Source organism: Puma concolor, chromosome B3 (genome assembly GCF_028749965.1).
Source record: "Puma concolor isolate L17-30 chromosome B3, mPumCon1.1.hap2, whole genome shotgun sequence".
NCBI lineage: Eukaryota > Metazoa > Chordata > Mammalia > Carnivora > Felidae > Puma > Puma concolor.
Genome location: NC_141672.1, coordinates 11,000,510 through 11,012,799, shown reverse-complemented (window position 1 = coordinate 11,012,799; position 12,290 = coordinate 11,000,510). Strand labels below are relative to the sequence as shown.

The 12,290-nt window shown below is 49.6% G+C and overlaps 1 protein-coding gene across 1 annotated transcript; it reads left to right on the top strand.

The window, feature by feature from the left end:
• The first annotated feature begins 1,594 nt into the window (after window positions 1-1,594).
• On the top strand, window positions 1,595-11,832 carry SERPINA4 (serpin family A member 4). The gene is made up of 5 exons (XM_025919816.2): window positions 1,595-1,751; window positions 3,780-4,445; window positions 9,258-9,531; window positions 10,374-10,533; window positions 11,300-11,832. Exons 2-5 carry the CDS (start codon window positions 3,797-3,799, stop codon window positions 11,498-11,500), a joined length of 1,284 nt encoding a protein of 427 aa, XP_025775601.2. The 5' UTR covers window positions 1,595-1,751; window positions 3,780-3,796; the 3' UTR covers window positions 11,501-11,832.
• Window positions 11,833-12,290: the final 458 nt, after the last annotated feature.

Here is a 12,290-nt window from a genome sequence, read left to right as displayed (position 1 = left end):
AGGTGGAGCGACTTATCCAGGGTTAACCAGCTCAGCGGCAACAGCCGCCTGTCTGACTTCAGAGCCGGGGGCAGGGGCAGGTCCAGGAACCAAAGGGCAGTCTCCACGCGCTCCCAGCGGGGTCAGGCCACCTGACCCTCCAGCTGTAATCCACCGCTTGGGGCTCTAACTCAGTGCAGAAACCAGGCTAAGGAAGCAAGACCCAAACGGTTGACTCTGGAAAGGGAATAATTTATTTTCACCCTCATGAACCGACAACCATCTTTTCTCCCTTCATTTGACTCAGCGAGCCTCGATGGAGCACCTACTGCGCGCACATGTTCTAGCCCGTGCGTCTCAGTAGAGAGCAAAACTGGACTGGCTATTCTAGAAGCAAGGCAGGTTTGTCCAAACAGAGGAAGAACGCGGGCTTCAGTCTAACTCTGGAATCTGAGCTAGCAACTTCCTTGGGCTTTCATTTCCTTATCTGCAAAATGGGATAAGGATAGTCCCTCAGGGGGGCGCGTGCACGTGTGTGGTGACAGAGGAGGAAGCAAGTGAACTTTATCGGCACGGCAAGTTCCTCTGTCGCCCTGGTGTTGACGCACTTCTGTCGTGTGAACTTGGACATGCCCCTGAACCTCAGGGCAGCTGGGTCCAAGCCTGTGCGTGAACCCACTCTACCCCTCTGTGGTCTGCCCAGATCAGGACTCCCAGCCCCATCTTGTTACTCAATGGCATATATTCCACTCAAGTTAAAGCCCCCGAGGACCTGGACACATTCAGAAAAGCTTCCTGGAGGAAGCCTGAATGTCAAGGGCACCCCATTCAGAATATCAGTGGCCATATTGCTTCCTTCCCCAGTGGGCTTAAGAAACAGCCACACGTCCTTTACACATTCAATTGACCCAAAATGGTCCAAGGGTGTTGAGGCTCACTGCTTGCTGGAAATAAAACAGCTTTGAGATCCATAACGAAAAAGAAAAATGTGCAATTGGAGTCCTGGCCCAAGGAGGGGTTTGCTCCCACCCCATGCCACCCTTGCCCCTGGCCGCACTCTCCTTAAAGGTCAACATGTGGCATCTCGGAGGGTTCCATCACAGAACCCTGTAGCTTTAAAGCTGGGACGTTCCTCAGCAATCGCATAGTCCAGGATTGTATACTGGGGGGCCGGGGCAGGACCCAGGTCCCCGGATTGATTTTCATGGCTGCAGAGATCTAACTCTCTCCAGTCTCACATCACATCACCCTGAAAGCAGCCTTATCAAGTTCGTGAAGGCACTGGGGTCTGCTGCCCCTGGTCTGGCCGACTTCTTCATTTTGAAGGAGGTGGGGGGGAGAATGGGGGAGCATGACAAACCCAGAGAAGGGAATAGATGTGCTTAAGTTCACATGGCCAGTGAGGGGCCCTGTGAAGACCACATCCACTAAGGGGACCCCGGGGCCTTAGCATGTGCCAAGCAAACCTTGGTGCATGATGCAAACAGCAAGGGCTAAATTCTGTTGGAGCTACCCCCTGCCCCCCGCCCGGAGGGAAGGGGGTTCTCTTGGGAGGGGATGGGCCAACTTTCAGTGAAGATTCCCTGTGTTGAGACTCCACACTGCACCCACGGACCTGTTCATTAATAATTACCTAATCGGGAAGGTGGTAGGTGGTGCCTGGGGTGCCGAGGGATTTTGCCAATGTTCCTGGGCTTGATAGACCCAGGCTATGTTCCTGGGCTTCCTCTAGCTCTCAGACAGCCGCCCGGGGGGCCACACCAGGACCGACCGTGAGTAACTCGCTGAGGGCTGCATCTGAGACTCAGAAAGGAGGGTGACCAACCATTCTAGGTTGCCCAGGACTGGGGGCTCTGGGACATAAGGCTTCCAGTGCTGAGACATGGAGAAATCTAGGAGTGACACACCCTAGGGCTGGAACGACCCCCACACCTCACTACACGACCCTCCTCATTATACTGGTGGGGAAACTGGGGTGAGGGCCAGAAACAGCCTCCCGCGAGGCCGCACGGGTCTCCTGGCTCCCGACGCAGGTGCTTATGGAGCGTTCCTGCCAGAGGGAAATTCTGGGTAACTCACTGCAAAGCCAGAGAAGCGTCTGAAGGTTAGGATAGGAGAAGGTGTTAGAGCTTGGTAGGAGGCCATGCTATGGGGACGGGTGTTAGGTAGATGAGTGAAGCAACCCACTGTATGTTTTAAGTGACCACCGCAACTCCTGGGTGGAAATCAGGGTAGAAAGACCAGTTGGAAAGCCACAACACTCTAGGTCAGGGCTCCGAGAATGAGGCCCTGTGGGTCAAGTCTGGCCCCCTGCCTGTTTTTGCATTGCTCCTGAGCTAGGAATGCAAGGTATAATATCAAGATACAATATAAATATAAATATAAAATCTGTCGATGGTTGAAAAAAAATCAAAAGGAGGACGATATTTTGTGACACATGTAAAATATATGAAATTCACATTTCACCGTCCATGAATAAAGCTCCACCGGAACCCAGCCCCACACTAGGCTGCCTTGTGGGTGTGCGGGTGGCTGCTTTCCAGCCGGCACAGCCAAGCTGGGGAGCTGCAACATGGCCCGCAGTCTGGCCCCTGGTCTGAGTGAGTGGTGCTGGAGGTCTGAGTGAGGATCGTAGCAGTGGGGAGACTAGGAGGTTGAGGGAAGAGGCTGCCGGGTATGCGGAAAGATTGAATGGTTGGGGGTGCGGTCTTGGAAGGCCAGACCCAGGTTAGGGCTGGCAACTGGATTCGGGGCTGAGAACCAGGTAATAACGGTGAGGCTACCCGACGCGGCCGAGCAGATTTAGTGGAGAAAATCGAGCACCCTTGTTTGGGTAGGTTAAGTTGATTAGGAGAAGAGACCAATCCTTTTCCCAGAACTTCAGGCAATTCAGGTTTTTTTTGTTTTGTTTTGCTTTGGTTTTTGGTTTTTGTTTATTTTTGTTTGTTTTTTTGCATTTTTTTTGTTTGTTTTGTTTTGTTTTTGTGTGTTTTTTGTTTGTTTTTGTTTTGTGTTTCTTTTTGTTTTGTTTTTTGAGGGACAGAGAGAGAGAGAGAGAGAGAGCTGGGGAGGGAGACATAATTTTAAACAGGCTCCACGCTCAGTGCAGAGCCCGACTCGAGACTCGATCTCACACCCATGAGATCATGACCTGAGCCCATATCAACAGTCGGATGCATAACCGACTGAGCCATCCAGGCACCCCAGGCGAATCAGTTTTTTGAACATCAGTGATCTTATCTGTCTGGAGTGAAGATAAGAATGCCAGTTCTACTGACCTCTACCTGGGTAAGAGGGTCAGACAAAATGGCGTTAAAGTGATTTTGCAAACCGTAAAGCACACCATGGATGTTTGTGAAGTTGAGGCTAACGCTTTGGCGCTTCGCATCCTCGGTGCAGTGGGTCACTGGGCTGAGGAAATTAGCTCAAATGGCAAAAAGAGCCCCGGGCTGAGTCTGGAGCCTCATGCTCTAGCTCAGATATTTACCAGTTAGATAAATGACCTCATTCAGTCATTTGGCGAGTCTCGGCGATAAGAATGGAGGCCAGTGCTTTGCAAAGCTCACCGGGACAGGAAGTGCCAGGAGGCGGTGGGCACAAGGAACGTGCTTGGTTAACCCACAGAATATCATCTTCACCACATACTGGGAAGGGGCTGGGTGTTTGCTAGGCTGCCATAGGCCCATCTGCTGGACTTGACCCTATCACTTGTCACCCGGGGGCCCTGCCCTTCCCCGACTTCTCAGTAGGGCTGGGGCTTCTGCTGGGGCATTGCCTGGGCACTCTCTTTCCTCCTATAGCCCTGACAGCGCAGAAGATGCATCTTGCCAGCCACCTGCTCCTCCTTCTGGCTGGACTGCTGGTCGCATCTCACGGCCAGCTCCTCCCTGAACACAACAGCCAGGGTCACACGGGCAGCCCCCATCCAGAAGCTCCAGGCACAGGTGAGGGCTCCCCCAGCCTCAAGATTGCCCCAGGAAATACAGTCTTTGCTCTCCGCTTCTACCACGTGATGGCTTCCCAGAGCCCTGGGAGCAACATCTTCTTTTCCCCGCTGAGCATCTCTGCCTCCTACGCCATGCTGTCCCTGGGCACCCGCTCACACAGCCAGACCCAGATCCTCGAGGGTCTGGGCTTCAACCTCACGGAGGTGTCTGAGTTGGACATCCACCTGGGCTTCCGGCACCTCCTGCACGCCCTCCACCTCCCGGGAGACAGGCTGGAGATGCACACAGGCAGCGCCCTGTTCCTGAGCCAGGAGCTGCCCATCCTTCCGGGATTTCTAAATGACAGTGTGGCCTTCTATGACTCCAAATTATTCCTCACCAACTTTCACGACTCTGTGGGTACCACCCAGCTGATCAATGACCATGTCAAGGAGGAAACTCAAGGGAAGATTGTGGATTTGGTCAGTGACCTGAGCACAGACATCGCGATGGTGCTGGTGAATTACATTTACTTCAAAGGTAAGAGTCAGTTCATCGGTGGGTCCTGTATCTCCCCTCTCCCCCTGATTTACAGATGGATTAAATGTTTAAAACAAAAAAAAAAAGAGAAAGTGGATGGATGGGGCCAGATAGGGCCAAGCAACCCTTAGAAGATTCATGTGAGAGCATCAGATATTTAAGATCATGTAGTTTAGAGGTTTCCGTACCCTCCTATCTTTAGATACGTTTTCTTATTTATTTATTTTTTTTTTAGTAATGGTAATGTATGAAATGTACAAGTTGAACTTCTGGATTCATGACGAAGGACTGCCACTTATCAACAGTGTAAACAGGGAGGTGGTTGCTGAAGAATACCTCCTTCAAAGTTCTGGTTTTATTTTTTATTTATTTATTTTTTTAAATTTTTTTTTCAACGTTTTTTATTTATTTTTGGGACAGAGAGAAACAGAGCATGAACGGGGGAGGGGCAGAGAGAGAGGGAGACACAGCATCGGAAACAGGCTCCAGGCTCCGAGCCATCAGCCCAGAGCCTGACGCGGGGCTCGAACTCACGGACCGCGAGATCGTGACCTGGCTGAAGTCGGAGGCTTATCCGACTGCGCCACCCAGGCGCCCCTGGTTTTATTTTTTTAATGTTTATTTAATTTTGAGAGACAGAGACAGAGAAGGAGTGGGGCAGAGGCAGAGAGAGAGGGAGACACAGAATCCGAAGCAGGCTCCAGGCTCCGAGATGTCAGCACAGAGCCCGTTGGCAGGGCTCAAACTCATGAAATCATGAGATCGTGACCTGAGCTGAAGTCAGTTAACCGACTGAGCCACCCAGGCACCCCCGAAGTTCTGTTTTGAGGATCAAATCATGGCACATATTTGTGTCCTCCTTAGAAGACGGCCTAAAGAGATAGGCAAATTACAGTCCCCAGCCACATCTGATGGGCTTCCTGTGTTTGTTAATAAAGTTTTATTGGCACACAGCCATGCCCACTCATTTGTGCATTGTCCCTGGGCTGTTTTCACACAGCCACAGAGATAAGCAGTTGCTACAGAGCCTAAAATATTTGCTTTCTTTCTGGCCCTTTGCAAAAAAAAGTTTGGCGACCCCTGACCATTATATATAGTCAATAAATAATTAGAGTAATTGTAATTAATCTAATGATTATACTCATTTTGAAGATCCTTAAAAACACATAAGGGTATAAAAGGAAATAGAAATTGCCCAGGGGCACCTGGGTGGCTCAGTCGTTTAAGCATCTGACTCTTGGTTTCCACTCAGGTCATGATCTCAGGGTTCGTGAGCTCGAGCCCCGTGTGGGGCTCTGCGCTGACAGTGTGGAGCCTGCTTGGGATCCTCTCTCTCCCCTTCTGTCTCTGCCCTTTCCCTGCTCATTCCCCCCTGCCCTCTCTCTCAAAATAAATAAACTTAAAAAGAAAAAAGAAATTTCCCCTAATCCTACCACACTGAGACAACCCAAAATGTTAACGTTTTCACTGAATTCATTCCAGTCGTCCACTCACACACATATGTTAACCGTTGAAATCACAGCGTGAGGACAGCTTCATGCTGTGTGTACCATCAGTGTTCCATCAGGGAAGCAAAGCCATCATAAGTGGTAAGGGAAAGGAGGTTGCTATAGGAGTTGGACCTTGCATAACTGGGGGGACGTGAAGGTCTGGAGGAAGCAAGGGTAGGAGGGGCAGAGTGAAGTCCTGGGGGCAGGTGCAATTTTGGAGCTTATCGGGAATCTATACTATACTACAGGTGCTTTCGGCCACCCCAGTGGGTCTGTGTAAGGGGAACTTGTGGAGAGGCCCATGCTGGGCACCTGGTGGTGGCTTGGGGACACCGTTGGTCAGGAGGGCTACTGTTGGACGATGAACCTGGAGGACGGCACGGACGAGCCGGGGCACACAGGGCTCCTCTAGGTCTGCCCATCATTCCATCTTCCTGCGAAGATCTTCAGAGTGTGGTGCCTGCCTCACGTCTACCTCCCCATCTCACGCTTGTGACCACCTTGAACCCAGACTCTACAGAGAGCAAATTCTGGGAAACAGCCCCAGCCAGACTAACGATCCAGCCAGATTTGTTATCACTTGCATTTTACACAGGGAATGTGTCACCTACCATCGAAAACGTTTTTAAAAACCTTTTTAATTCTGCAATAACCACAAACTTACAGGACGGTGCAAAAGTAGTACAGAGAGATCTCATGCACCCTCCATGCAGGTTATCCTACATCACATGTTATATAACTTGTAGTATGGTAACACAACCAGGAAATTGACATTGGTGCAATCTATGGAACTAACTCAGATTTCACCAGGTTTTGCATGCGTTCGTGTGTGTGTGTGTGTGTGTGTGTGTGTGTGTGTGTAGTTTTATGCTATTGAAGACTTTATTTAGATCTTACCTAATGCCTGCACAATAGTCTACTGATGCCATTCCCTTTGAAATATAATTTAAATGTATAATACACACCATCGACCCACCCAAAGCTCTGATCACAGATAATGAAGGGTTTGGGTGCTCTCATCTGAAAGAAACCTAGCTCAGGCTGGTTGGCATGAGAAAGAGAGGTTCTCCAGAAACAGAAGGGAGATAGAGACATCCTGCCCACGGACACATCTGCCCTACACTTTGGGGACACGAATGTAGCCCGGGCCTCGCTGTAGGTCACATGGTAAGAGAATGGAAAAATGGTGGCTTATCTTCAAAAGCGAAAAGCACCTAGAAGAAAACAAAAGATGCACAAGTACTCTGTAGCTAAGATTCTCTTGAGAGATGTTAAGGCAGACTTCAACTTTTTTTTTTTTTCAACGTTTATTTATTTCTTGGGACAGAGAGAGACAGAGCATGAATGGGCAAGGGGCAGAGAGAGAGGGAGACACAGAATCGGAAACAGGCTCCAGGCTCTGAGCCATCAGCCCAGAGCCCAACGCGGGGCTCGAACTCACGGACCGCGAGATCGTGACCTGGCTGAAGTCGGACGCTTAACCGACTGCGCCACCCAGGCGCCCCAAGGCAGACTTCAACTTTAAAAAACACTGATACATTGGGCTGCCTGGGTGGTTCAGTCCGTTAAACGTCCAACTTCGGCTCAGGTCATGATCTCGCGGTCTGTGAATTCAAGCCCCACGTCAGGCTCTGGGCTGACAGCTCAGAGCCTGGAACTTGCTTTGGATTGTGTGTATCTTTCTCTCTCTCTCTCTCTCTCTCTCTCTCTCTCTCTCTCTGCCCCTCCCCTACTTGCTCTCTGTCTCTCAAAAATAAGTAAACATGAAAAAAATAAAATAAATAAAAAACACCGATATATCATAGTCATGGAAAGGAAGACAATATGCTAAAGATGTGGATTCTCCCATGAATAAATCTAAATATTTAATGTAATCCCAATCAAAATCCTGACAGGTTTTCTTGGTTTTTTTGTTTTTTTGTTTTTTGTGTTTTTTTGGTGGCAGTTAACAAGCCGAGTCTAAAATGTATATGAGAAAAGCAAAAGGCCATGAATAGCTATGATGGGAAAACTTGGCTGCCAGAGAGCCCAACTCATCATAAATCTGTATTAGTTTAGACTTGGTGGTACAAATAGACCAATTCCACAGAAGGGTGAGGCCAGAATAGAGCCCAGAAATGGCCCCGTGGATAGATACCTGGGCATTTGATATTTGTCAATGTTGGCTTCCCCCCCTCACCACTGTGATAGAGCACTGGGGAAAGTGGGTTACAAAAAAAATGGCACTGTGACAACTAGGTCCCCACAGGGGGAAACAGATGGGTTTAGGCCCCTCCCTTCTATCAATCATAAGTATTCCTTCCAAGTGGAGTAGAGTGCTTTTTGTAAAAGGAAAGACTAAAGCTTCTAGAATATAAGACCTATTCTCTCTCTATAATATATATGGAGGTTATATGTATATAATACATATGGAGGGAAAGTTGTCCTAAACAACAGAAGACCTAATCACAAAGGAAAAGACTCATATGTTCACTTCATTAAAGAATTTCAATACCAAAGCGCCTGGATGGCTCAGTCAAGTATCTGACTTTTGGTTTTGGTTCAGGTCATGATCTCACGGTTCTTGAGTTCTATCCCCATGCCGGGCGCTGCACTGACAGCACAGAGCCTGCTTGGGATTCTCTGTTTTCCTCTGTCTCTCTGCCCCAGGCTCTCTCTCTCTCTCCCTCCCTCTCTGTCTTTCTCTCAAAAACCAATAAATAAACTTAAAAAAAATTTTCAATCATCAAAACCCACCATCATGAGAGTGAAAAGACAAGGCAGAGAGGGACAGAAAGTATTTGCAACTCACACAATTGATACACAACTAATGTTCGAAAGAACTCCTACAAATCGCTAAGAAACAGTCCTCCACAAATACAGGAAAAAAAAACATGACCTGGCACTGATACAAAAAAAAAAAAAAAATAGGACATTTTTTTATGTCAACAGGTCAGTAAACATACAAATGGTCAACAGGTCAGTAAACATGCAAAAGGTTGTTCAACTTCATTTTTAACCAAGAAAGTGCACTACAAAGCCGTAATGAGCTAACATTACATAAACATCAGGTTGGCAAAAAAATTTAAGCGCTGCCATGTAAATTCAATGGCGAAGACAGGAAACAACCTAGCTGATACCCTTTGTATCTCATATTTTAGAGTCTAAATGAGCCCTGAGAGATCCGTGTCTCAGGCAGGTCCGGCTTTGAATGGTCTAAATGATACACCGTGATGAAAGAGTAAGGTGGCGTCTCCGCGACTGTTGGAGAGGCATTTCCTGGCTGGACGGTTGGCTTGTTGGTCCACAGGTGCTTTGTACCTTCTTCCCTTCTTCCCTTCAGCTCTGTGGGAGAAACCATTCGTTCTCTCGTTGACCACTCCCCAAGACTTCTACGTTGATGAGAATACAGTAGTCAAGGTGCCTATGATGCTGCAGGACACAGAGGACCACTGGTATCTTCATGACAAATACTTGCCCTGCTCAGTCCTGCGGATGGATTACAAAGGAAACGCGATGGCCCTTTTCATCCTTCCTAACCGAGGGAAAATGAAGCAGGTGGAGGAAGTCTTGACTCCAGAGATACTAAAAAGGTGGATGAGCTTGCTTCAGAAGAGGTAATCTTCTGCAGCACTGCCTTTCCAATGGACCCTTCTGATGGAAGCCAATGCCCAAAACGGGGGTGATTGCCAAATTACAAAGGAATTCTTATTTGCTTTAAGACTTTCCATGGGTTTCCTCAAATAATGAACTCTCCTCTTACATCTGAGATAAGATTTTGCCCCTATCAGTGAAAAGAGAACCAGACTAGGAGTTAAGAGTCCTGGTTCTAGATGCAACCCTCATATAGCACAAGACCTGGGTGATGTGACCTTGGCTCTCTGAGGGTCTGTCCCTGTGTAGTGAATGCGTAGACCTCTGGTCAAGATGACTGGGACAGAGGGACTTAAGAAAACTCCATCTGCCCATCCAAGGAAATAGCCAGGAAGCTTTATATCACTCTGGGGCTACGAGTGGGAAAAGTTTCCATCCACGTATAAGAAAAAGGCCTCAACCCAAGGCCACATGTGGACGGAAAATTCGCACAGCTCATGGGAGAGAGGAATTCTAGCCAAAGAAATTGTCTGGTCCCAAATAAGTGAAAACCACAGGACCCCAACACAGGCAAAGGCAAAAATGCCACACAGGGAGACTTGCATCTCCCTGGGCACCTGGCATGCCCATGGAAAACAATCTCCGCTGAAGACGAGCTCCCAAGGGAGGAGGTCCTGCAGACAGTAGGCCCTGGAAGCAAAGGAGCCTGGCTGTAAGCCCCTGGGAGCACTGAGCAAATGGTGTTTGTGGCAGCAGAAGTCAGATGGAGTGGGGCCAGCTAGAGGGTGCAGGCAAGGCGAGAACAGTGCGCTGGGGTCCCTCGCTTGTTTCTAAGTCCAGAGTTTTAACCCCGTATCTCCTCCAGGTACTATTACAGGAAGCTCGAGTTGCATTTCCCCAAGTTCTCCATTTCTGGCTCCTATAATTTAGATCAGATTTTGCCCATGTTGGGCTTTGTGGACGTGTTCTCACAACAGGCTGACTTGTCCGGCATCACTGAAGAGCGAAAGCTGCAGGTGTCCAAGGTAAGTAAGTCATCGGTGGTCACTGATGCCTGGAGACGCAGTGGGGAACGTCTGCCCCTTGGAAGCTTCTAGGTGATGGGTGTTCCCTCTGCCACCAGAGGCTGAGAGTCATTCAACCATCCACAGGCAAGGGTTTCCAGGAAGCAACCCACCACGTGCTGGCATGTGCTTGGCTCTGGGGATACAGTGTCCACCCAATCCTTGTCCTCAGGGAGCTCTCGCGGCCAAGTGGGCTCCATAGATCATGACAATGGAAAGTGACAAAGTGAAAGAAACAGAGAAAGGATAACAGACCAGGCTGGGCTGGGTGTGTGTATCAGAGATTCCTTTGACGAGAGAAAGAGACCTAGGACTTCGGTGAGGAAGACAAAAGTGCATTATAAGGTAGAGCCTTGAGTTGCAGAGTTGAATTCCGGTTCCTTCCCTTACAGCAATCAAGGGCTATCTAGTGTCTGGATTTATGTTCCTCATCTGTCAACCAGCCATAATGCATCAACCTTTTAGGGTGGTTATGAAGATTTAAAAAGTGCCCCAGGGCACGTAGTAAGTGTTCAGTTGCTGATAGAAATAATTATTTCCATAAATAAGAGGGCATCCAACTCAACAACCCACCCAGTGTAGACATTCTTGCTGTGATAGCCCCAACAAGGGGCTTGGCTAGCAGTGAACTGCAGTGCTGATCTTCAGCAATCTCTGGTTCTTCCGGGCTTCCCTGAGTCCTGGCTCATGTTCTCTTGGAGGTAAACACTTGTGATTTCCTTCCCAGAGTTTCCACAAAGCCATTCTGGAGGTGGACGAGGCTGGCACCCAGGCTGCAGCGGCCACTGGCAGCTTCGCCACCTTTCTGTCTGCCCGTCGCAGTCGCAGAGTCCTCTGGTTCAACCGGCCCTTCCTTGTGATGATCTTTTCCACCGATACCCAGAGCATCCTCTTTCTGGGCAAGGTTGTCAACCCCACGAAACCATAGCCTTCCCAGGGCCGGCTCTTCAGTTACAAGCCGGAGGATGTGGCCTGGGGGGCTTGGTGTGAGCAGCTCCGCGTTGGAGCAAGGGATTCAGAAGATCCTAAGAGTCCGGGGCAGAAGCTGTTGGCGAAGGAGAGCGACATGTGACCCGGACACCTAGCTCCTCAGGACGGTGTGACCTCAGGCAGGTCGCCTGGCTGCTTCAAGCACCACCCGGGAGAGTGGGAGACACCCCGCCAGGTGGTTGAAGGGATTAAACAAAACGATGGCTATGAGGAACCTGGTTTGGTGCCTTGCACGTAGTAGATACTCAATAAACGCATCCTCGTTTTCCATCCCTTCAGGGTTTGCCCTGCATGGCCCTGGCATATCTGGTCCCAGACATGGGAGTGAGATGTTCCAAGTTCCAGTGTATGCAAGGGAGAAGCAATGTGGGCAGCCAGCCGTCCTGGGCAGGGTGGGCGCCTGGTTTCAGAGCGGGGGCTCGGGAGGGCCTCGGCTGGGAGAACACCAGTCGAGGCGGCTGCCACAGGGACCTAATGAGGAAAGCCCAGCAAGGCGGGTAGCCACCTGGGGACAAAAGGCACTGCCCCCTCCTTTGTCTGTGGAGATGTGGCCAGTCCCCCAGGATCAATGGCCATGGTCACGGATGCACTGAAGAAGAAGACAGAGTGTGCGATTGGAGCCCGGGCGCCTGTGTTGATATCTCCATCTTCTACTGATGTGCTCCAGGGCTTCCACCAAATGCTTCCCTTCTTGGGTCTCAGTTTCCCCAGCTGGGTAATACGGGCTG

Coding starts and splice junctions, on each gene's coding strand:
- SERPINA4 (XM_025919816.2), top strand. CDS start 3,797: ATGCATCTTGCCAGCCACCTGCTCCTCCTTCTGGCTGGACTGCTGGTC. Junction 4,446..9,257: donor GAATTACATTTACTTCAAAG/GTAAGAGTCAGT, acceptor TCTTCCCTTCAG/CTCTGTGGGAGAAACCATTC. Junction 9,532..10,373: donor ATGAGCTTGCTTCAGAAGAG/GTAATCTTCTGC, acceptor TATCTCCTCCAG/GTACTATTACAGGAAGCTCG.